This window comes from Alosa alosa, chromosome 21 (genome assembly GCF_017589495.1).
Source record: "Alosa alosa isolate M-15738 ecotype Scorff River chromosome 21, AALO_Geno_1.1, whole genome shotgun sequence".
NCBI classification, from domain to species: domain Eukaryota; kingdom Metazoa; phylum Chordata; class Actinopteri; order Clupeiformes; family Clupeidae; genus Alosa; species Alosa alosa.
Window position 1 is genome coordinate 8,199,181 of NC_063209.1, and position 25,666 is coordinate 8,224,846.

Below are 25,666 nucleotides of genomic sequence, written 5' to 3' on the forward strand. Positions count from 1 at the left end.
CAGAGAGCAGCAGAGAAAACATACGTTATTCCTGACCGCTGTTGACGGAGGCAGCCCCTCCAGATCAGGAATTATGAACATCACGATAACCGTTCTAGATAATAACGACAACCGACCTGTGTTTCAGCAGGAAGTTTACACGACTAATTTACCAGAAAATGTACCTGTTGGGACTATTGTAATCACAGTAAATGCGACGGATTTGGATGAAGGCGTAAACGGTGAAGTGGTGTATACCCTTGGCAAGAAGTTGAACCAGAAAGTGTATGAGGCTTTTCAATTAGATGGCAACAGTGGTGAAATTAAAGTTAAAGGAGCGATTGATTTTGAAGAAACTGATGTTTATAGACTGGACATTTTGGCCTCTGATAAAGGCCAGCCTCCAATGACAGTCGACTGTAGGGTTATTATAAAAATATTAGACATAAATGATAATGAGCCTCAGATAGAAGTGACATCACTCTCTAACAGGGTATCTGAAGATTCAAAACCAGGAACTGTCATTTCCCTTATTAGTATCACTGATAAAGATTCCGGAGTTAACGGTAAAGTTTTGTGCAGCTTAGATGACAGTGCGCCATTTGAACTGAAACCATCTGTACAAGACAATATGTATTCTCTAATAACAAAAGAGCGCTTAGACAGGGAAAGTATATCAAACTATGATATCAAATTGACGGCAACGGATTCGGGCCAACCACCACTTTCTACTGTTAAAACAATGCACATAGACGTTTCAGATGTGAATGACAACAGGCCGGAATTTTCTCAGAATCCTCTTGAACTTTATTTAGTGGAAAACAACTCTCCAGGTGCATCTATATTTTCTGTCAGCGCCCATGACAAAGACTTGAATGAAAATGCTGTTATCTCGTATCATATAATCAGAGGCGAAGGCATGCAAAATGATATGACATCTTTCCTCAATATTAATTCTGCGAATGGAAACATACATGCACTAAAGAGCTTTGACTTTGAAACTGCCAAAACGTTCAAGTTCCAGGTGGGCGCTTCAGACTCAGGAACGCCATCACTCAGTAGTAATGTCACAGTTCATGTTTTTATCTTGGATCAAAACGACAACGCACCTGTTATCATATCACCTGTAAACACGAACGGATCAGCAGAGACCGTGGAGGAAATTCCGCGGAACGTGAACGCAGGCTATCTGGTCACTAAAGTGAGGGCCTATGATGCAGATGTTGGATACAACGGCTGGCTTCTGTTTTCATTTCAAGAAGTCAGTGATCACACACTCTTTGGGTTGGACCGCTACACTGGACAGATAAGAACTCTCCGTGCATTCACAGAGACAGATGACTCGCGCCATAAACTGGTCATACTTGTGAAAGACAATGGGAACGTGTCACTCTCTGCAACAGCAACAGTTCTCATCAATGTTGTGGAGCCCAAAGAGGCTTTTGCGGCATCTGATGTCAATAGTGTAATTAAAGATGACGAGGAAAATAGCGTTACATTCTACCTGATCATTACTTTAGGATCGGTGTCAACTCTATTTCTGATCAGTATCATAGTCTTGATTATAATGCAGTGCTCAAAATCTACGGACTATTCCTCCAAGTACTTACAAGATACGAACTATGATGGAACTCTGTGCCACAGCATCCAGTACAGATCTGGTGATAAAAGATACATGCTGGTTGGGCCCAGAATGAGTATCGGTTCTACTATAGTTCCCGGCAGCAATGGAAATACTTTGGTTGTACCTGATCGCAGGAGGAGAGCGTCTGGAGAGGTAAGGGCAGATCCCATTCATACCGTGCTGTGTTGATACTTACTGTCATGGGGTCATGAATTGTACAAATTCCTGTCTTTACGCACATTCTGCATTGTTAGAATTATGTGATGGAAATGTATCATTTTGCAAATGCACGATAAGGCATTGAAACCTGTTCGGCATGTCCAGTCATACTCTGCTTCTGGTGATATGGTGCACCTAATCAGTCTCAATATAGTGTTAGACGCTTTGATTCAATCGTATTTTTTCCTTGCGAGATGGTAAATGTTTTTCGTCTCTCTCCGTCTATTTTACATCGACCTACATATTCTATTCTCTCTCTGTTAATGTGTACCCGAGAGAGATGTGTATGTTTATGATGTTCATAATGGAGTTAGCTATTCTCTGCCAATCGGAAAGAGAGGTTTTAGCTAGGTAATAAGCCTTGTTGAATACATTTGCATAGCCTGGTACTCGGGATATCCGCGGTCACTTTCGTGCGTCCATATATTAAGTTTTACGCAGTGTTTTACAGTATTTGCATGTTGAACATGTGTGTGAGTGTAAGTGCGTGCGCGATGTGTGTGCGAGTGTGTGATTCTTGATATAGATTCCCTGTACCAGATGGTGTCAGTATTGCACAAGGCAACGGTGTAAACATTCAGCCCTGCCCCATGTCATACGCGCTGGGTATTGTTCTGAACCACCGAGAGGTGAGCAGTCGGTCCGTCGTCTAATGGGTAGCCTGCTTCTCTGTGGGATTTGTCGTTATCTAAATAATACACTAAACGTGAAACCAGAGGCAAACTGTAAGTGCGAATGCGGTATTTTGATGTAGAACCTTCGCCAAAGGCACCTCAGTAACGATGGGAGACCGCGGACAAAGGCACAGATGGGAATACTGTTGGTTTGCGTTCGTGTGCTTTCTGCTTTACGGCGAGCCAACTTCTGCACAAATACGCTACTCTATTCCGGAGGAAGTGAAAGAAGAGTCCGTTGTTGGAAATATTGCCAAGGATTTGGGACTTGATGTCAGTACTTTATCTGGGAGACGTTTCCGCATAGTATCTGGATCCGAGGACAGTCTTTTCCAGGTAAACCAGAACAATGGCGTCCTATATGTTCACAAAAATATCGACAGAGAGAAGATATGTGATGTTAACGCTGCATGTTTGATCAATCTGAAAATAGTGGTGGAAAATCCGTTGGAGATTCATTATGTAGCTGTTGAGATTACGGATGTAAATGATCATTCACCGAAATTCCCAGAAAAAGAGCTGCTTCTTGAGATTGCAGAGCACACTCTTCCAGGCGCTCGTTTTCAGCTGAACGCAGCTCGTGATCCAGACGCTGGAATGAATTCAGTTAAAGCTTACAAATTAAGCCACAATGACCATTTCGATCTAGAAATACGAGACAGGGGACACGAAAAATTCCATTTTGATTTTGCGGAAATTACTTGACAGGGAACAGCAGAGCAAACATAAGTTACTCCTGACCGCCGTCGATGGTGGTAATCCCCCCAGATCAGGCACTCTGAATGTGACTGTGAAAGTTCTAGATATTAATGACAACCGCCCTGTGTTTCAGCAAGAGGTTTACACAACCGAATTGCCAGAAAATGTATCTGTTGGGACCATCGTTATTAGGGTAAATGCGACAGATGTTGACGAAGGCGCAAATGGTGAAGTGGTATATACCCTTGGTAATAACTTGCACCAGAAAGTGTATGAGGCTTTTCAGTTAGACAGCAACAGTGGCGAAATTAAAGTTAAAGGAATGATTGATTTTGAGGAAACTGATGTTTACACACTAGGCATTTTGGCCTCTGATAAGGGACAGCCTCCAATGACTGTCGACTGTAGTGTCATTATAAAGATTTTAGACAAAAATGATAATGAACCACAGATAGAAGTGACATCACTCTCTAACAGGGTATCTGAAGATTCAAAGCCTGGAACTGTTATTTCCCTTATTAGCATCACTGATAAAGATTCTGGAGTTAACGGTAAAGTTTTGTGCAGCTTAGATGACAGTGCGCCATTTGAACTGAAACCATCTGTACAAGACAATATGTATTCTCTAATAACAAAAGAGCGCTTAGACAGGGAAAGTATATCAAACTATGATATCAAATTGACGGCAACGGATTCGGGCCAACCACCACTTTCTACTGTTAAAACAATGCACATAGACGTTTCAGATGTGAATGACAACAGGCCGGAATTTTCTCAGAATCCTCTTGAACTTTATTTAGTGGAAAACAACTCTCCAGGTGCATCTATATTTTCTGTCAGCGCCCATGACAAAGACTTGAATGAAAATGCTGTTATCTCGTATCATATAATCAGAGGCGAAGGCATGCAAAATGATATGACATCTTTCCTCAATATTAATTCTGCGAATGGAAACATACATGCACTAAAGTTTTTGACTTTGAAACTGCCAAAACGTTCAAGTTCCAGGTGGGCGCTTCAGACTCAGGAACGCCATCACTCAGTAGTAATGTCACAGTTCATGTTTTATCTTGGATCAAAACGACAACGCACCTGTTATCATATCACCTGTAAACACGAACGGATCAGCAGAGACCGTGGAGGAAATTCCGCGGAACGTGAACGCAGGCTATCTGGTCACTAAAGTGAGGGCCTATGATGCTGATATAGGATACAACGGCTGGTTACTCTTTTCACTTTTGGAAGTTAGTGACCATACTATCTTTGGCTTGGACCGCTATACAGGACAGATACGAACTCTGCGTTTATTCACAGAGACTGACGATGCTCGGCACAAACTCATCATATTAGTAAAAGACAATGGGAACGTTTCGCTCTCAGCTACAGCAACTGTGATTGTTAACGTGGTAGAGCCCAAAGAGGCTTTTGCAGCATCCGATGTCAATAGTGTAATTAAAGATGACGAGGAAAATAGCGTTACATTCTACCTGATCATTACTTTAGGATCGGTGTCAACTCTCTTTTCTGATCAGTATCATAGTCTTGATTATAATGCAGTGCTCAAAACCCACTGACTATTCCTCAAAGTACTTACAAGATACAAACTATGATGGAACTCTATGCCACAGCATCCAGTACAGATCTGGTGATAAAAGATACATGCTGGTTGGACCCAGGATGAGTATTGGCTCTACTATAGTTCCTGGCAGCAATGGAAATACTTTGGTTGTACCTGATCGAAGGAGGAGAGCGTCTGGAGAGGTAAGGGCAGATCCCATTCATACCGTGCTGTGTTGATACTTACTGTCATGGGGTCATGAATTGTACAAATTCCTGTCTTTACGCACATTCTGCATTGTTAGAATTATGTGATGGAAATGTATCATTTGCAAATGCACGATAAGGCATTGAAACCTGTTCGGCATGTCCAGTCATACTCTGCTTCTGGTGATATGGTGCACCTAATCAGTCTCAATATAGTGTTAGACGCTTTGATTCAATCGTATTTTTTTCCTTGCGAGATGGTAAATGTTTTTCGTCTCTCTCCGTCTATTTTACATCGACCTACATATTCTATTCTCTCTCTGTTAATGTGTACCCGAGAGAGATGTGTATGTTTATGATGTTCATAATGGAGTTAGCTATTCTCTGCCAATCGGAAAGAGAGGTTTTAGCTAGGTAATAAGCCTTGTTGAATACATTTGCATAGCCTGGTACTCGGGATATCCGCGGTCACTTTCGTGCGTCCATATATTAAGTTTTACGCAGTGTTTTACAGTATTTGCATGTTGAACATGTGTGTGAGTGTAAGTGCGTGCGCGATGTGTGTGCGAGTGTGTGATTCTTGATATAGATTCCCTGCACCAGATGGTGTCAGTATTGCACAAGGCAACGGTGTAAACATTCAGCCCTGCCCCATGTCATACGCGCTGGGTATTGTTCTGAACCACCGAGAGGTGAGCAGTCGGTCCGTCGTCTAATGGGTAGCCTGCTTCTCTGTGGGATTTGTCGTTATCTAAATAATACACTAAACGTGAAACCAGAGGCAAACTGTAAGTGCGAATGCGGTATTTTGATGTAGAACCTTCGCCAAAGGCACCTCAGTAACGATGGGAGACCGCGGACAAAGGCACAGATGGGAATACTGTTGGTTTGCGTTCGTGCCTTTTCTGCTTTACGGCGAGCCAACTTCTGCACAAATACGCTACTCTATTCCGGAGGAAGTGAAAGAAGAGTCCGTTGTTGGAAATATTGCCAAGGATTTGGGACTTGATGTCAGTACTTTATCTGGGAGACGTTTCCGCATAGTATCTGGATCCGAGGACAGTCTTTTCCAGGTAAACCAGAACAATGGCGTCCTATATGTTCACAAAAATATCGACAGAGAGAAGATATGTGATGTTAACGCTGCATGTTTGATCAATCTGAAAATAGTGGTGGAAAATCCGTTGGAGATTCATTATGTAGCTGTTGAGATTACGGATGTAAATGATCATTCACCGAAATTCCCAGAAAAAGAGCTGCTTCTTGAGATTGCAGAGCACACTCTTCCAGGCGCTCGTTTTCAGCTGAACGCAGCTCGTGATCCAGACGCTGGAATGAATTCAGTTAAAGCTTACAAATTAAGCCACAATGACCATTTCGATCTAGAAATACGAGACAGGGGACACGAAAAAATTCCATTTTTGATTTTGCGGAAATTACTTGACAGGGAACAGCAGAGCAAACATAAGTTACTCCTGACCGCCGTCGATGGTGGTAATCCCCCCAGATCAGGCACTCTGAATGTGACTGTGAAAGTTCTAGATATTAATGACAACCGCCCTGTGTTTCAGCAAGAGGTTTACACAACCGAATTGCCAGAAAATGTATCTGTTGGGACCATCGTTATTAGGGTAAATGCGACAGATGTTGACGAAGGCGCAAATGGTGAAGTGGTATATACCCTTGGTAATAACTTGCACCAGAAAGTGTATGAGGCTTTTCAGTTAGACAGCAACAGTGGCGAAATTAAAGTTAAAGGAATGATTGATTTTGAGGAAACTGATGTTTACACACTAGGCATTTTGGCCTCTGATAAGGGACAGCCTCCAATGACTGTCGACTGTAGTGTCATTATAAAGATTTTAGACAAAAATGATAATGAACCACAGATAGAAGTGACATCACTCTCTAACAGGGTATCTGAAGATTCAAAGCCTGGAACTGTTATTTCCCTTATTAGCATCACTGATAAAGATTCTGGAGTTAACGGTAAGGTTTTGTGCAGCTTAGATGACGGTGCCCCATTTGAACTAAAACCGTCTGTACAAGACAACATGTATTCTCTAATAACAAAGGAGCGCTTGGACAGAGAACGTGTATCAAACTACGATATCACATTAACGGCAACAGATTTGGGCAAACCACCTCTTTCTACGGTTAAAACACTACACATAGAAGTTTCCGATATAAACGACAACAGTCCGGAGTTTTCTCAAAATCCTCTTGAACTTTATTTAGCGGAAAACAACTCTCCAGGTGCATCTATATTCTCTGTTAGCGCCCATGACAAGGACTTGAATGAAAATGCTGTTATCTCTTACAATATAATTAGAAGTGAAGGCATGCAAAATGATGTGACTTCTTTCCTCAACATTAATTCTGAGAATGGAAACATACATGCCCTAAAGAGTTTTGACTTTGAAACTGCTAAAACGTTCAAGTTCCAGGTGGGCGCCTCAGACTCAGGAATGCCATCTCTCAGTAGTAATGTCACAGTTCATGTTTTTATCTTGGATCAAAACGACAACGCACCTGTTATCATATCACCTGTAAACACGAACGGATCAGCAGAGGCCATGGAGGAAATTCCGCGGAACGTGAACGCAGGCTATCTGGTCACTAAAGTGAGGGCCTATGATGCTGATATTGGGTACAACGGCTGGCTGCTTTTTTCATTTCAAGAAGTCAGTGATCACACACTATTTGGGTTGGACCGCTACACTGGACAGATAAGAACTCTCCGTGCATTCACAGAGACAGATGACTCGCGCCATAAACTGGTCATACTTGTGAAAGACAATGGGAACGTGTCACTCTCTGCAACAGCAACAGTTCTCATCAATGTTGTGGAGCCCAAAGAGGCTTTTGCTGCATCTGATGTCAATAGTGTAATTAAAGACGACGAGGAAAATAGCGTTACATTCTACCTGATCATTACTTTAGGATCGGTATCAACATTATTTCTCATTAGTATCATAGTCTTGATTATAATGCAGTGCTCCAAAACTACAGACTATTCCTCCAAGTACTTGCAAGATACAAACTATGATGGAACTCTATGCCACAGCATCCAGTACAGATCTGGAGATAAAAGATACATGCTGGTTGGGCCCAGAATGAGTATCGGTTCTACTATAGTTCCAGGCAGCAATGGGAATACTCTGGTTGTACCTGATCGCAGGAGGAGAGCATCTGGTGAGGTAAGGGCTGGTCTAATGTTTAATTTCAGTTCGTAATTTTCCGTCATGGGATATATATTTTAAAAAAATCAGTGAATGAGCAAGTAGTTAAAGGACAAAAATAATGTACTGTCATTGTGGTTATTGAGCTGTCCGTGGTGCTGAAAAACTTCTAAGTTTGAATATTATTACTTATGTTACCTGGATTTTACAAATAGACCTTTTCAATTTTCCTTACAGCTATCTGAAAGACAGCCCTAGTCATTTATAAAAGTTATGAAAAGAAAAAGGACGTGGGAATACGTGTATGCGTTTGAAAGAGAAAGCCCTTGATGTGGTTAGACCAAATGATCGTCTGCGCCAGACGGTGTCAGTATTATACAAAGAAATGGTTTAGTGTGTAAGCCATCCCCTTCCTTTGCATTGAGGACGTTGTTCTGGCTGTTTGGCATAATAACTGGGTATGTCCTTCTTGAAAGGATGTGCAGGCTGCGATGGTTTTCTTGAAATCACCATGGCATAAATAGTTGATATGGAATGATCTTTAAGCTGGAGTTTGATTATTTGTGAAGACCTGGTGCCTGATTCACGCTGATCTTTGGAATATACAATTTCATTGACGATGGAATACCGAGGACAAAGGCGCAGGTGGCTACACTGGTGCGTTGCTTTGCGGATTTTATTGTTGCTGTGCTTCTGGCAGCATACATTGGCGCAGATAAGGTACGCTATTCCAGAGGAAGTAAAAGACGGCTTCGTTGTTGGAAATGTTGCTAAAGATTTGGGCCTCGACGTCAGTACATTGGCGGAGAGACAGTTCCGTATAGTCTCTGGATCCGAGGACGCTCGTTTCCAGGTAAATCAAAACAATGGAGCTCTAAACGTGCTTAGGAAAATCGACAGAGAGGAGCTGTGTGATGGCAGTTTGAGCTGCGTCGTTAATTTGAAAATTGTTGTTGAAAATCCTCTGGAAATTCATTATGTAGAGGTCGAAGTAACCGATGTAAATGATCACTCCCCGTTGTTCCCGGAGTCAGAACAGAATTTTGAGATAGCTGAACTGACAGCTCCAGGCGAGGATTTTCAGTTGCATCCTGCACGCGATCCTGATCATGGGCAAAACTCAGTCCGTTTTTATAAACTGAGTCAAACTAATTACTTTCAACTTGAGCTAAGGGACAACGGAGAAGATGCTAAAATGCCATTTTTAAAGTTGAGAACTGCCCTGGACAGAGAGCATCAATCCAAACATAATTTAATACTAACTGCAGTAGACGGAGGAAATCCACCGAGATCAGGTAGCATGAACATAACTATAGTAGTGTTGGATAACAACGATAACAGACCTGTATTCGATAAAGACGCATATTCTGTAACCATACCAGAAAATATTGCAGTTAACTCTCTAGTACTTAAAGTCAACGCGACAGATATGGATGGGGGTCTGAACGGTGATGTTGTATATTCTTTTGTAAAAAGTCTCAAAAGAAAAGTGTACGACACATTTGACTTGGATAAAGAAACGGGCGAAATCACCATCAAGGGTAGTGTGGATTTCGAGGACACGGAAATATACAGGGCTGATGTTATAGCATCCGATAAAGGACAACCCCCTAAAACAACTAACTGCAAGGTTGTCATAAAGGTGACTGACGTTAATGACAATAAACCAGTGATAGACGTAACATCACTGTCTAACGTAGTTCCGGAAGATTCTAAACCAGGTACTGTTATATTTCTCATAAGTGTTTCGGACAAAGACTCTGCAGAAAATGGTAAAGTTAGGTGCACTCTGTCCGATGGCTTGCCTTTTGAGTTAAAACCATCCTTCAAAGATAGCATGTATTCTTTAGTGACCAAAAGTACATTAGACAGAGAACACACATCGTCATATGAAATAACAATAACAGCCACAGATGCTGGTCAGCCGCCACTGTCCACGTTAAAATCATTGACTGTGGACATCTCAGATGTGAATGATAACTACCCAGAATTTTCTCAGAATCCTCTAGAACTTTATCTAATGGAAAACAACGCACCAGGAGCCTCAATATTCTCTGTGAGTGCCACTGACAAAGACCTAAATGAAAACTCTGCCATAACATACCAAATTGTTCGGGGCAACGGAACGCAGACTGATATGACTTCTTTCCTGAATATTAATTCAGAAAATGGACATATTCATGCACTGAAAAGTTTTGATTTCGAAACAGTGAAAACATTCCAGTTCCAAGTAGTCGCCACGGATTCTGGCGCTCCATCGCTGAGCAGCAATGTCACGGTCAAAGTTTATATTCTAGATCAGAACGACAACGCACCTGTGATCCTTTCTCCAGTCAGCGCGAACGGGTCAGCTGAGGGGATTGAGGAAATACCACGCAATGTGAACCCTGGACATTTGGTGACTAAAATTCGCGCCTATGACTCAGATATCGGATACAACGGTTGGCTACTGTTTTCAGTTCAGGAAGTGACAGATCATACTCTGTTTGGTTTGGACCGCTATACTGGACAGATTCGGACCCTTCGGTTATTTATGGAGTCGGATGAGCCACAACATAAACTTATTATTTTAGTAAAAGACAACGGGAATGTTTCACTTTCCGCCACAGCCACCGTGATTGTTAATGTCGTAGAGCCTAAAGAGGCTTTTGCAGCGTCTGATGTTAAAAACGCGGTGGATGACGAGGAGGAAAGCAGCGTGACTTTTTATTTAATTATTACATTGGGATCAGTCTCTGCGCTTTTCCTCATCAGTATAACAGTGCTGATAGCTATGCAGTGCTCCAAATCAACAGACTATTCCTCAAAATATTTACAAGACACAAACTATGACGGGACCCTGTGCCACAGCATTCAGTACAGATCTGGAGATAAACGGTACATGCTGGTTGGGCCAAGAATGAGTATTGGATCTACTATAGTTCCAGGTAGCAATGGTAACACGCTAGTTGTTCCCAATCGTGGAAGAAGAACCTCTGAAGAGGTAAGTCATGTTAAAACATTATGAAATTTACTGTTGTCCACTCACACTTAAAATATTAATATAATGAAAATGGAATTAATTAAAATGATTATGGCCATGCGTAATATCGTGTCATATCGGACTGCCTGTTTGTTAGTCTGTTTTACTACTACTAAGCCTGCTGGAGTTACCTGGCCCAGGAGAGGGGGCAATGTTTAGAGAGCAGTTCATGGTGAGGAGAGGGTGAAGGTGGTGACGTTGGTATTTGTGTTCATAAGAATAGACATCGGCAGAACTATATTTCATCATTATGCATTATGCAAGTAGGTCTACTACCTTGTAACGACTTCATGCAATTGAGATGCCTCGTGATTTCGTTGTCCCCTAAATATATTTTGTAAATATCAAACCAAGCTAAGCAGTCTTTCTTGCAACAGCATTGTGCACACAAAGCTAGTTATACACCTCACGGTGTCAGTATTACACCATAGGAGATTTGCTTTCAAGATTTGGCCCTGCCCCTTCTATTGCATACAGGGTATTTCGTTCGACACAAAACGATGGACACGAGCGGGTTGTGTGGCTGGGGGGAATCGTGAAAACAATGAAATGAGGAGTGAAACACTATTGAGCAACATACATCAGAATTCGGAACATTTTCTTTCATCATCTGTGTGAATTAGTTCATAAATTCCGTTTGAAAAGGCTTATTTTTGTCTCTTGGCGATGGAGAAAAGAGGACAAAGGCGCAGATGGGACGACTGGTGGATGGCGTTGCATTTCTCGTTGCTGCTCTGTTTTAGAGACCGTGTGTCGGCACAGATAAAATACTCCATTCAAGAGGAAGCAAAAGCGGGCTCAGTTGTGGGCAACGTTGCTAGTGATTTGGGTCTGGATGTCAGTTCTTTGATGAACAGACGATTTCGTATCGTCTCTGGCTCCAAGGAAGCTCTTTTCCAGGTAAATCAGAACACTGGCGTATTATATGTGGACAATACTGTTGACCGAGAGGAACTATGTGATGACAGTGGCGCTTGTTCGATAAACCTGAAAATAGTGGTAGAAAACCCTCTAGAGATACATTATGTGACAGTTGAAATTACAGATGTGAACGATAATTTCCCATCTTTCCACGAAAAAGAGCAATTTTTAGAGCTGGCAGAAAATACGATCACAGGGAGACGCTTTGAACTGCAAACAGCTCGGGATCTTGATGTAGGTATCAATTCGGTGCGTTACTATAAATTAAATCCAAACGACAATTTCGATTTAGAGTTAAGTGACAGTGGTTATGGGGATAAGAGTCCACATTTGGTATTAAAAAAAACTCTGGACAGGGAGAAAAGTGACAAACACATATTATTACTGACTGCACTAGACGGTGGAAATCCACCTAAATCTGGTACTCTTAATATTACTGTTACAGTCTTAGATATAAATGACAATCGCCCGGTTTGCAGTCAAGAGACATACTCAGTCACCCTTGAAGAGAATGCCACTAATGGAACTATTGTCACTACTGTCAATGCAACTGATTTAGACGATGGTGTAAACGGGCAGGTGGAATATAGCTTTGGCAGAGTGGTCAAACATAAAATACAAGATATGTTTCAACTAGATAAAGTTACAGGCGAGATACGAGTTAAAGGCAAAGTAGACTTTGAAAAAATGCAATGTACAGACTTAGTATAAGGGCATCTGATAAAGGCCAACCTTCTATGGATAGCGACTGCAAGGTTATCATCACAATTGTAGACTTGAACGATAATAAACCGGAAATAGAGGTGACATCACTCTCTAACTTAGTTTCGGAAGATTCAAAACCCGGGACGGTCATTTCTCTTATTAGTGTAACAGACAAAGACTCTGGCGTCAATGGAAAAGTAGATTGTCATATTTTAGAAAACTTGCCTTTTGAGTTGAAACCATCTGTACAGAACAATATGTACTCTTTAGTAATCAAGCAGAGGTTAGATCGTGAACTTGAATCTCACTATGATATTACTATAACAGCGACAGATTTAGGTCAACCGCCTCTTTCAACAACAGAAACTTTGACTATAGAAGTTTCAGATGTGAATGATAACAGACCCGAGTTTGCTGAGAATCCACTTGAGTTATATTTGCGAGAAAACAACTCACCTGGAGCATCTATTTTATCTGTTAGTGCATCAGATAAAGATTTGAATGAAAATGCAGCAATTGTCTATCATATTGTCCGAGGTGAAGGAACACAAAATGATCAGTCATCTTTTCTTAACATCAACTCTGAAACTGGAAGTGTCCATGCACTGAAAAGTTTTGACTTTGAAACTATTAAGAAGTTCAAATTCCACGTGATTGCCACGGACTCCGGAACTCCCGCCCTTAGCAATAACATTACTGTGAACGTATTTGTTCTAGATGAAAATGACAATGCTCCCGTGATCTTATCTCCAGTCAGTGCTAACGGATCCGCCGAGGGTGTGGAAGAAATTCCTCGAAATGCGCACGCAGGGCATGTGGTGACTAAAATACGGGCCTATGACGCAGACATTGGATACAATGGATGGCTACTATTTTCTCTTCACGAAGTTTCTGATCACACGCTGTTTGGTCTGGATCGTTACACTGGACAAATAAGAACTCTTCGCTCATTCACAGAAACAGACGAATCAGAACATAAACTCGTTGTACTTGTCAAAGACAATGGAAACGTGTCACTCTCAGCCAAGGCGACTGTGATCATCAAAGTTGTCGAACCTAAAGAGGCTTTTGCTGCCTCTGATATTAACAGTATTGTAAAAGATGACGAAGAAAACGGAATCACGTTTTACTTAATCATAACCCTTGCTGCGGTTTCAACCCTCTTTCTTATAAGCATCATCGTGCTAGTTGCCATGCAATGTTCAAAGTCTACAGATCACTCATCAAAGTATTTACAAGACACAAACTATGACGGCACGCTGTGCCACAGCATCCAGTACAGATCTGGAGATAAAAGATACATGCTGGTTGGACCCAGAATGAGTATCGGTTCTACTATAGTTCCCGGCAGCAATGGGAATACTCTAGTTGTACCCGATCGCAGAAGGAGGGCTTCTGAAGAGGTAAGCACTGCTGCAAGCATTACAAATCATAGTTTCCATCACAGTTTATGTCATGATTACGGTCATTTGATGCGCTAAGGGGTGCTATGGCGTGATTATGCAGCTTTTGAAGATTATGCTACTTTCAACTTAGTGTCTCTGATGGTAGTTTTTATTCAGCAATGTTACACAAGCTTTTGCATGGTGTGGAACCTATTTTGTTTTGCTATTACATTGTCACGCAATTTTGCGCACGAGTTTTTGTCTCTAAGAAAACAAATTAGCAGATTGCAGTTACCCATTTCATGCAGTTACGAGTGGTGCGCTGGCCACGGTGCTGAAACAATGCAGCTGCTGTTACGATGGATACAACTCATGTTCTTATGTGAGAGGTTGAGATACCATCGAATAACGTATGTGTCTGTGCATTTGTCTGAATATGGTTTCGAGATTTGGAGATACTGTCAGTCTGTAAGACTGCTTCAGTAAAATAAGAATATGCGCATGTTGTTCAAAAAATGAGCTGAATGATTGAATTAAAGTGAATTAGAAATGTGTATTTAATGCGGATCATTGACATAGCTCATGTGTACCAGATGGTGTCAGTATGACACAGAGAAAGGTCTGCAAAATAAGCCCAGCCCTCTCACAGTCACGAGAGCTCTTTTCATTCTATTTGACGTAACACATTAGCTTGACGTTTGCACAAGAGGACCGATGGTATTCGCACCATAATATAACTTGGTCGCTAACAGAGAATGGCATATTTAATAGTCTGGGTATAACTATCCTTTCTAAGAAGCAATGCGTTCTTTTTCGATATACTAATCGGACACAACTACACCACAATGGGAAACGGAGGACAAAGACCCAGGCGGGAGTGGTGGTGGATTGCTCTACGTCTCTCTTTGATTCTGTGTTTTCGGGGTCATGCTTTTGCGCAGATAAGATATTCAATTCCGGAAAACGTCCGAATAGGATCTATCGTTGGGAATATTGCAAAGGATTTGGGTCTTGATGTTGGTGTTTTGAAAGAGAGAAGATTTCGTATTGTCTCCGGATCCGATGTTGCTCTGTTTCAGGTAAATCAGAACAATGGCGCGTTATATGTGGACAAGCATATTGACAGAGAGGAGCTGTGTGATGCTACCACGGCTTGCCTGATAAACCTAAAAACCGTTGTTGAAAATCCTCTCGAGATACATTATGTAGGAGTTGAGATCACCGATGTTAATGACAATTCCCCGTCATTCTCTGAACATAATCTCCATTTAGAAATTTCCGAGAATACTCTTCCCGGTGCACGCTTCGAACTACCACTGGCAAGAGACCCAGACGCTGGGGTCAATTATGTTCGTCTGTATAAGTTAAGTCACAATGATTACTTTCAGTTGCAGCTGAAAGATAACGAAGATGAAGGAAAAGTCTTGTTTTTGGTCTTGGAAAAAACTTTGGATAGAGAGAAATCTGCTAAACACATTTTGCATGTGACAGCCGTGGACGGTGGGAATCCTCCAAAATCCGGAACTTTAAACGTCTCAGTTGCCGTCCTCGACATAAATGACAACAGACCTGTATTTAGTCAGGAAGTGTATTCTGCAACAATTCAAGAAAACGCTCCGTTTGGAACAGTTGTAATTGTAATCAATTCGACTGATGCTGATGAAGGTCCGAATGGAGAGGTTGAATATACTTTGGGGCGATCTTTGAAAACAATGGTAAAAGATTTATTCACTTTAGACAGCATCACTGGAGAAATTCAAGTAAAAGGTCCGATTGACTTTGAGGAAAACGAGGTATACCGTTTCAATGTCCAGGCTACTGACAAGGGAACACCTCCAATGACTACTGATTGCAGAGTTATAATAAAAATAAAAGATGTAAATGACAATATGCCAGAGATTGAAGTTACATCTCTCTCTAACATGGTCTCTGAAAGTACCAAACCAGGAAATGTAATTTCACTTATTAGCGTTGTAGATAAAGACTCTGGTGATAATGGCAAAGTAGTGTGTCGCATATCAGATAATATACCTTTTGAATTGAAACATTCAGGGCAAGATAATTTGTATTCACTTGTAACAAAAGGACAGCTGGATAGAGAGGCCGTGTCACACTATGATATTACTGTCTCAGCCACAGACCTTGGGCACCCACCTCTCTCCTCATTCAAAACTCTTCATGTACAATTGTCAGATGTTAATGACAACAGTCCAGAATTCCCCCAGAATCCGCTTTACCTGTATTTAGCGGAAAATAATGTTCCTGGCGCATCCATTTTCTCTGTCAGCGCGTCAGATAAAGATGCTAATGAAAACGCTTTAATCTCTTATCAAATAGCAAGAGGCAATGGTTCACAAAATGACCTGACATCTTTCCTGAACATTAATTCTGATACCGGGAATATCCATGCGCTGAAAAGCTTTGACTTTGAAACAGTGAAGACGTTCCAATTCCACGTGATTGCCAAGGATTCCGGAACACCTTCTCTTAGTAGTAATGTGACAGTTAACGTGTTCATACTAGATCAGAACGATAACACACCGGTAATACTTGCTCCAGTCAGCAGTAACGGCTCCGCTGAGGGCGTGGAGGAGATTCCACGCAATGTCAATGCAGGCTACTTAGTGACTAAAGTCAGAGCGTACGACTCTGACATTGGTTACAACGGCTGGCTACTTTTTACTCTTCAAGAAGTTACAGACCACACTCTTTTTGGGTTGGACCGCTACACAGGACAAATAAGGACCCTCCGTCCATTCACGGAAACAGACGATGCGGAGCATAAACTGCTCATACTGGTCAAAGACAATGGAAACGTTTCACTTTCAGCAACAGCGACTTTGAAAATAAAGCTTGTGGAGCCAAAAGAGGCGTTTGCAGCGTCTGATATGAAGAGCGCAGTAAAAGACGAAGATGAGACTAATGTGACATTTTACTTGATAATCACCTTAGTGTCAGTCTCAGCCCTTTTTCTAATTAGTGTAATTACTTTAATCGTCATGCAATGCTCAAAACGCACAGACTACAATTCCAAGTACTTACAAGACACAAATTACGATGGAACATTGTGCCACAGCATCCAGTACAGATCTGGAGACAAAAGGTATATGCTAGTTGGTCCTAGAATGAGCATCGGCTCCGCGATTGTTCCGGGAAGCAACGGGAATACCCTCGTGTTACCGGATCATAGAGGGGGGACGTGTCGTGAGGTAAGAGACGATTATATTTTTTCAATAATTCTAGCTAGGGCCATTTTAATCTTTTGTCACAATCATGTTTTTCTTTTTGCAGGATTTGCATATGTCATAATAACAAAAGTGCGATGGCTAGTGCTATGCGACATATAAGTAAATCCATGTTCATGCAATTTATCTTAGACAAGTTAAGGTTATATCATTCGTGGTTGCGTGATGTGTATAATATTATGGTTGATAAAAGTTAATGATAAATCTGTGAACTGCATCTCACAGTGATATGAAAGTCTGGACGGTGATTCTTAGTGAAATGATTTCAATACACATAGCCTATTATTGTCTTATAATAATGCCAATGGGGCACCAGGCGATGTCAGTGTTACACAAGGAAGGAGTTTTGAGACTAAGCCCTGCCCTCTGGTACGTAAGAGCTCTTTGTGCAGCTCTGAGAGAGAGAGATGTGCAGGGTCGCATCAGTGTTGCCTAGCTAGGTAGGCTATTATATGCTCCACTCGGCTATCCGAACTTGAAATGGTATGTCTTACTGGATATATTGCTTTACTCTTCTAAATTGAAGGAGAACGTTACGTCCGTTAACGTCAGATGAATTAGCTGTATTTTTGTGATGGAAGACAGAAAACAAAGGCGATGGTGGGAGTACTGGTGGACTGCACTAGGATTCTACTTGCTGTTGTGTTTCGCGAAGCAGACTTCAGCACAGATCCGATATTCTGTTGCAGAGGAGGTTAAAGAAGGATCTGTTGTTGGAAACATTGCTAAGGATTTGGGTCTGGACCCCAGCACTTTGCTGGACAAACGGTTGCGTATCGTTTCTGGATCGAAAGACACACTGTTCGAGGTAAATCAGAACAATGGCGCTTTATTAGTCAGTAGAAAACTGGACAGAGAGGAGCTGTGTGATGGCAACGAGGCATGCGTGATCAATTTAAAATTTGTTGTGGAAAACCCTCTTGAAATTCATTATGTTGGTGTTGAAATCACCGATGTAAATGACCACTCGCCGAGTTTCCCAGAGAGAGACTTACATTTAGAAATAGCAGAGAATACACCAAAGGGCGCACGCTTCGAGCTACAGAGCGCTCGTGATCCAGATGTTGGTATCAATTCTATACGTTCATATAAATTGGCTCCAAATGATCATTTTGACTTGGAGTTACAAGACAGTGGATATGGAGATAAAACCCCATTTTTAGTGTTGCAAAAACCGCTGGATAGAGAAAATATTAAACAGCATATGTTTCAATTAACAGCGACAGATGGTGGCATTCCCCCAGATCAGGTACCCTAAATATTACTGTTAAGGTGCTTGACTCAAACGACAACCGTCCTGCATGCAGTCAAGACGTTTACACAGTAGATTTACCGGAGAATGCACCTGTTGGTACCATTGTTATGACCATAAACGCTACAGATGCTGATGAGGGTGTTAATGGGGAAATTGGATATTCTTTTAGCAGAAACATAAAACGGAAGGTGCATGACATTTTTACGTTAGACAGTGTCACAGGTGAAATTAAAGTTAAAGGTGAAATTGACTTCGAAGAACATGAACTTTACAGCTTGAACATACAAGCCACCGATAAGGGCCAACCCCTATGACTGCTGACTGCCGTGTAATGATAAAGATACAAGATGTAAATGACAATAAACCAGAGATAGATGTAACATCTTTTCTAATGTGATATCTGAAGATTCTAAGCCTGGGACGTTGATATCTCTTATTAGTGTTCGGGATATGGACTCTGGTGTAAATGGTAAAGTTCTGTGTAGCCTCTCAAACACTTTACCATTCGAGTTAAAGCCGTCCATACAAGAAAATATGTACTCCTTGGTAACTAAAACAAGTTTAGACAGGGAGAAGGTGTCACAGTATGAAATAACGATACAAGCCAAAGACCTTGGAGTTCCCCCAATGACTGCATTCAAAAGTTTAGTTGTAGAAGTGTCCGATGTAAATGACAACAGACCACAATTTCCTCAAAATCCTCTTGAGCTGTATCTACCAGAAAATAACGTCCCCGGTGCGTCTATATTCTCTGTAACTGCTTCAGACAAGGATTTGGATAAAAATGCTGCCATCACATATCACATTTTTAGAGGCGAGGGGAATGACATGGCGTCTTTCTTGAATGTTAATTCTGACACAGGAGTAATCCATGCGCTAAAAAGTTTTGATTTTGAAACCACAAAGTCGTTTAAGTTTCAAGTGGTGGCGAATGACTCTGGAAGCCCCTCATTGAGCAGCAATGTGACGGTGAATGTATACATCTTAGATCAAAACGACAATGTTCCAGTCATTTTGTCTCCTGTCAGTGCAAACGGTTCGGCTGAAGGCGTGGAAGAAATTGCTCGAAATGTGAACGCAGGCCACTTGGTAACCAAAGTAAGAGCATTTGATGCAGATGTTGGATACAATGGATGGCTATTATTTTCTCTTCAGGAAGTTACTGACCATACTCTTTTTGGGTTGGACCGCTATACAGGACAGATACGGACGCTTCGTCCTTTCACAGAAACAGACGAAGCTGAGCATAAACTAGTTATATTAGTAAAGGACAACGGAAATGTTTCGCAGTCTGCAACAGCGACTGTTATCATTAAATTAGTGGAGCCCAAAGAAGCGTTTGCTTCGTCTGATGTTAAAACAACCGGGGAGACAGAGGACAATGACATCACTTTTTACCTGATCATAACTCTGGGATCAGTTTCCGTGCTTTTTCCTTGTCAGCATCGTTGTTTTGATTGCGATGCAATGCTCTAAACGAACAGATTATTCAACCAAATATCTACAAGAGACTAACTACGACGGGACACTGTGCCACAGCATTCAGTACAGATCTGGAGATAAACGTTACATGCTAGTTGGACCAAGAATGAGCATTGGTTCAACCATAGTACCGGGCAGCAACGGAAATACTTTGGTTGTTCCCGATCGCAGGAGAACGCTTTCCGAAGAGGTAAGATTTAACAGATTACAATCATGATGCAATTGCACGTTTGTTGGAGTTATGTTTAATGACCAAAATATAATCTCTATGGAAATGCACATATCATATGTCCCACGCATATTAGAAAGTACGGAGCAGACACTTATTATTAGGTGAATATATGAATGCATATAACAGTAAACGTGCAGCCTATATGTCTCTGTCCTTGGTGCTGAAATGAATTAAAGAAGACTGAACAGTTAGTGCAGCAGCATCACAGCTACAGATGAATTTGAATTTCATACTGAGGACCAGCTGATGTCAGTGTTGCACTACCTATCCATCTGAGATAAGCTAAGCCCTGCCCATTTACGCTGTCGTTCAGCTTTTTGGTTTCAGTCGCAGTGTAATATTTCAGAGCTTGGCAGTAGAAAACATGGTTTGCTCATGAGGCACGTTCGCACGATCTCCCGTTCACGGCAAAATGCTGAATGTTAGCGTTGAAACCGGATTTCGAGATTGATCATACATATAGAGAATACAGACACGGAATCGGTAGCTATGGGAGGCGGCAGACAAAAAGGAGACTGGCGTATCCATGGATTGCTGTACAGCTCTTTATGCTTTTGTGCTTGGAGGAGACGGCCTGGGCACAGATACGATACTCAGTTCCAGAGGAGTTGAAAGACGGATCTGTGGTCGGAAATATTGCAAAGGATTTGGGCCTGGACGTTAGCACTTTGGCAGAGAGAGGTTTTCGTATTGTTTCCGGATCTGAGGACGCTCTTTTTCAGGTAAACCAGAACAACGGCGTGTTGTATGTTCATAGGAAGATTGACAGAGAGGAGCTGTGCGATGGCAATTCAGCATGTGTGCTGAACCTGAAAATAGCAGTCGAAAACCCTTTGGAAATACATTATGTGTCGGTTGAGATTGTAGATGTTAATGATAATGCTCCACGCTTCTCCAAGAAAGAACAAGATTTGGAAATAGCAGAAAACACTCTACCGGGCGCGGATTTCCCATTAGTGGCTGCCCGCGATTTTGACTCCGGTGTAAATTCTCTGCGTCTCTATAAACTGAGTCACAACGAACATTTTGAACTCGAAGTGCGTGATGATGGCGAAGAGAACAAAATTCCACTTTTAAAATTACAGAAGTCTTTAGACAGAGAACATAAATCTAAACATAGTTTAGTGTTGACTGCAATCGATGGTGGGAACCCGCCTAGATCAGCAAGCATGAATATTACTGTAACAGTGCTAGATAATAAATGATAACAGACCAGTATTCAGTCAAAATGTCTACACAGCATCTATCAAAGAGAATACCCCAGCTAATGCATTCGTGTTAAAAGTCAATGCTAGTGATGCTGATGACGGCTTAAATGGTGAAGTGGTATATTCATTTAATGGTAATTTAAAACAAAACGTGTATGACACTTTTGAAGTAGACAAAGTTACAGGGGAAATTCGAGTGAAAGGCACAATTGACTTTGAGAACACAGAAGTATATAGAGCTGATGTTACGGCTTCAGATAAAGGACAGCCTCCTATGACGACAAATTGTAGAGTGATGATAAAAGTAATTGATGTGAATGACAATAAACCTGACATTGAGGTTACTTCACTGTCCAATGTGGTTTCAGAGGGGTCTAAACCCAGAACCGTTATTTCTCTGATTAGCGTCACTGATAAAGATTCTGGTGTTAATGGCAAAGTTATCTGCAACTTATCAGAAAATGTCCCCTTTGAGCTGAAACCTTCATTTCAAGATAATATGTATTCCCTTGTAATCAAAGGACAGCTGGACAGAGAGCTTGTGCCTGACTATGATATAACCATAGTAGCCACTGACCTTGGCCAGCCAGCTTTGTCCACCTCTAAAACCTTTAATGTCCAAATATCTGATATTAATGACAACTCCCCAAAATTCCCACAGAATCCCCTGGAGCTTTACCTGCTGGAGAATAACTCTCCAGGCGCCTCCATATTTTCTGTAAGTGCGTCTGATAAGGATGCGAATGACAACGCCGCCATTACATATCACATAATTAGGAGTGAGGGAACGCAACAGGACGTAGTATCATTCTTAAACATAAACTCGAAAATGGAAACATCCATGCATTAAAAAGTTTTGACTTTGAAAGCATAAAAACGTTCCAGTTCCAAGTTCTCGCCAAAGACTCAGGCAACCCACCGCTTAGCAGCAATGTCACCGTTAAAGTATTTATTCAGGATCAGAATGATAACGCCCCAGTGATTCTGTCTCCAGTCAGTGCTAACGGTTCTGCTGAAGGTGTGGAAGAGACTCCGCGCAATGTGAACACAGGTTATTTGGTCACAAAGGTGAGGGCCTGACGCTGACATAGGATACAACGGCTGGCTACTTTTTCTCTGCAAGAACTATCTGATCACACACTTTTGGTTTGGACCGCTATACTGGACAGATAAGAACACTTCGGCCATTCACGGAAACCGACGAGGCTAAACATAAACTTGTTATACTAGTCAAAGACAACGGAAATGTTTCACTCTCATCCTCTGCTACTGTGATCGTCACTCTTGTGGAGCCCAAGGAGGCTTTTGCAGCATCCGATGTGAGGAGTGCCGTCACCAATGACGAGGATAGCAACGTGACATTTTATTTATTAATAGCATTGGGATCAGTTTCATGTCTGTTTATAGTCAGTATCGTTGTGTTGATTGCAATGCAATGCTCAAAACATACCGACACAACTAAATATTTACAAGACACAAACTATGATGGGACATTGTGCCACAGCATTCAGTATAGGTCTGGAGACAAACGATACATGTTGGTTGGGCCCAGAATGAGCATCGGTTCCACTATAGTGCCTGGCAGCAGTGGAAACACTCTAGTTATTCCTGATCGCAGGAGGAGAGAATCTGGAGAGGTAAGAGTCTGTATCTACTCTGAACAACTTAATGCCAATAAGCAATGTTTTAGAATGCACAAGACTTGATTTGCTCTGCATGCTGGCTTGAAACGGTATGAACAAAACTGAGCAAGACTCATTGTATTCGTATACACGACACCAGTGGGGACAGGGGCACTTACATGGTACTTGCAGTTCTGTATGGAGGTATGGAGTTCTTTGCTCTGACATTTACCATCGTTGTGAACTAACTTTGAAATGGGGTTTATTTCACCAGATTCACTTGCAAAATGACGTCTCACAATGCACAGATAGGAGTTACGAATTAATAGTGTGCACGCATTTTATTTTAGTTTGTGGTCACATTTCAGACTGTACAGAAACTAGGTTCTGAACTGCTGAATACTGAATGTTGTCTTCCTCTGCAACTGAAATTGTATTTGCTGCTGTCACTTCGCACATCACCCGACAGCTGTGGATGGAGAGTTATTTATGTTGGTGCGCCCCGAGAGGAAACATGTTGCAGATATACCATTGTTGCGTAAATGCGAAGGGAAACATGAATAATGGCGTTGTATTGTTCAAACATAGTGAAATCTTTAATCAACTACTCATTTGATCTCTACATGTAGACCTACTAGTTTGCAGGCACTGGCCATACATTACTCCAAACGATGACGTACTGACAAGGCAATTCGAACATTTAACTTGTGAATAGTAAAACATTTAGCTATAAAACTGCATTCTGAATTTTCAGTATCAATTTTGTAAACCACATGATGTCAGTGTTACCCAAAGTAAAAGTGGAAGGCAAAGTCCTTCCCCCTTTTCCGGTTTGCTTTATGCGTTTTGTTCCACCCCACATCAATGTTCATGTACGAACAGGCTATGTGGCATGCAAGTCTATCTTCGGTAATCTGTAGGCTACTCGCGGGAAAAGATTGTACAGTATAATGTCGTATTAGCTATTTAAAACGTAACGTTTCATCAGACTGGCGTCGTTTAAACCAACTCCTTCAGGATGGGAAACTGGAAAACACGCAAATGGAATTACTTGAGGTTGCTGTGTGCTTCGCTTTGTTGTTGTGCATCGGGAGACCAGTTTCTGCCCAAATACGATATACTGTTCCGGAGGAGGTGAAAAGGGGATCTGTTGTTGGAAATATTGCAAAGGATTTGGGTCTTGACACTGGTTCTTTGGTGGAAAGGCGGTTTCGCATCGTTTCAGGATCAGAGGAGCCTCTTTTCGAGGTAAACCAGAACAATGGCATTTTATACGTGCATACACAGATTGACAGAGAGGAACTGTGTGCAAGCAGCGCCTGTTTGACAAATTTAAAGATTGTTGTGGAGAACCCGCTGGAAATTCACTATGTAGACGTGGAGATCACGGATGTAAATGATAATTCCCCAAATTCCGAGAGACTGAACAGCATTTTGATATAGCGGAACATACAATTGCGGGGACACGTTTTCAGGTTCAAGGCGCACAGGATCCAGATTTGGGAAGTAATTCTGTTCGCTTTTATAAACTTAACCAGAATGATCAATTTGACATTGAGACCAGGGAGAGACATGAAGAAAAAATACCCTTCATTGTTCTGAAGAAAGCCCTTGACAGGGAGACGCAAAGTACACACAGGCTTGTGCTGACAGCGATAGATGGGGGAAATCCTCCGAAATCAGGGACCCTTAATATTACTGTTACAGTCCTGGACTCAAATGACAACCGCCCTGTATTCAGTCAGGAGACGTATGCTGTTGATCTAAAAGAAAATGTTCCTGTCGGAACAACAGTAATTAAAATAAAAGCAACAGATTTGGATGAGGGCTCAAATGGGGAAATCGAGTTTGCACTCGGTAGAAATTTAAATCCTAGGGTATATGAAGTGTTTCAGCTAGATAGCATAACAGGTGAAATACGAGTTAAAGGCAAAGTGGACTATGAGAATACTCAGATATATAAATTGGACGTGGAGGCATCCGATAAAGGACAGCCACCTTTAACAGTGGAATCCGGTCTCATTATCAAGATTATTGACGTAAATGACAATACCCCAGATATTGACGTGACCTCAGTTTCTAATATCGTGTCTGAGGATTCCAAACCCGGGACATTTATCTCCCTCATAAGTGTAACAGATAAAGACTCAGGCGACAACGGGAAAGTGATGTGTTCTCTACCGGACAATGTACCATTTGAACTGAAGCCATCATTTAAAAATAACATGTACTCTTTGGTGACCAAAGGACAGTTGGATAGAGAAGTGACTTCACATTATGAATTAATAATAACAGCAACCGATTTTGGTCAACCTCCCTTGTCTTCATTAAAACTTTGAAAATAGAAATATCAGATGTTAATGATAACGGTCCACGATTTCCACAGAATCCTATAGAGCTTTACCTGGACGAAAATAATGCACCTGGCGCTTGTATATTTTCCGTTAC

At 41.6% G+C, this 25,666-nt stretch overlaps 4 protein-coding genes and 2 pseudogenes across 7 annotated transcripts in view; all 6 read left to right on the plus strand.

Moving 5' to 3' along the window:
* The first annotated feature begins 1,765 nt into the window (after window positions 1-1,765).
* LOC125286276 lies at window positions 1,766-4,992 on the plus strand (annotated as a pseudogene).
* Window positions 4,993-5,579: 587 nt separating this feature from the next.
* The window catches only part of LOC125286799 (protocadherin alpha-C2-like), a 176,173-nt gene continuing 156,086 nt past the window's right edge, over window positions 5,580-25,666 (plus strand). The window contains exons 1-2 of one of the 4 annotated variants that reach the window (XM_048232106.1): window positions 5,580-8,159; window positions 8,379-8,734. In XM_048232106.1, the coding sequence (XP_048088063.1) occupies window positions 5,805-8,159; window positions 8,379-8,399 (2,376 nt within the window). In that variant the 5' untranslated portion in view covers window positions 5,580-5,804 and the 3' untranslated portion in view covers window positions 8,400-8,734. Of the gene's footprint in view, window positions 8,160-8,213; window positions 11,125-14,210; window positions 17,384-25,666 lie in introns of those variants that run through there. The other 3 variants (XM_048232100.1, XM_048232096.1, XM_048232095.1) reach the window with 3 other exon arrangements.
* On the plus strand, window positions 11,174-12,886 carry LOC125286809 (protocadherin gamma-A11-like). Its single transcript, XM_048232113.1, has one exon. It carries the CDS (start codon window positions 11,830-11,832, stop codon window positions 12,793-12,795), a length of 966 nt encoding a protein of 321 aa, XP_048088070.1. The 5' UTR covers window positions 11,174-11,829; the 3' UTR covers window positions 12,796-12,886.
* LOC125286808 (protocadherin beta-4-like) lies at window positions 19,019-20,241 on the plus strand. Its single transcript, XM_048232112.1, has one exon. The coding sequence runs from the start codon at window positions 19,125-19,127 to the stop codon at window positions 20,148-20,150; it is 1,026 nt and encodes a 341-aa protein (XP_048088069.1). The 5' UTR covers window positions 19,019-19,124; the 3' UTR covers window positions 20,151-20,241.
* On the plus strand, window positions 20,750-23,856 carry LOC125286788 (annotated as a pseudogene).
* On the plus strand, window positions 24,622-25,624 carry LOC125286789 (protocadherin gamma-A4-like; the record flags this gene model as incomplete). The annotated part of the gene is made up of 1 exon (XM_048232066.1): window positions 24,622-25,624. A coding segment is annotated over one exon (936 nt), but the record flags the coding sequence as incomplete, so codon positions are not given.

Coding starts and splice junctions, on each gene's coding strand:
- LOC125286809 (XM_048232113.1), top strand. CDS start 11,830: ATGGAGAAAAGAGGACAAAGGCGCAGATGGGACGACTGGTGGATGGCG.
- LOC125286808 (XM_048232112.1), top strand. CDS start 19,125: ATGGACTCTGGTGTAAATGGTAAAGTTCTGTGTAGCCTCTCAAACACT.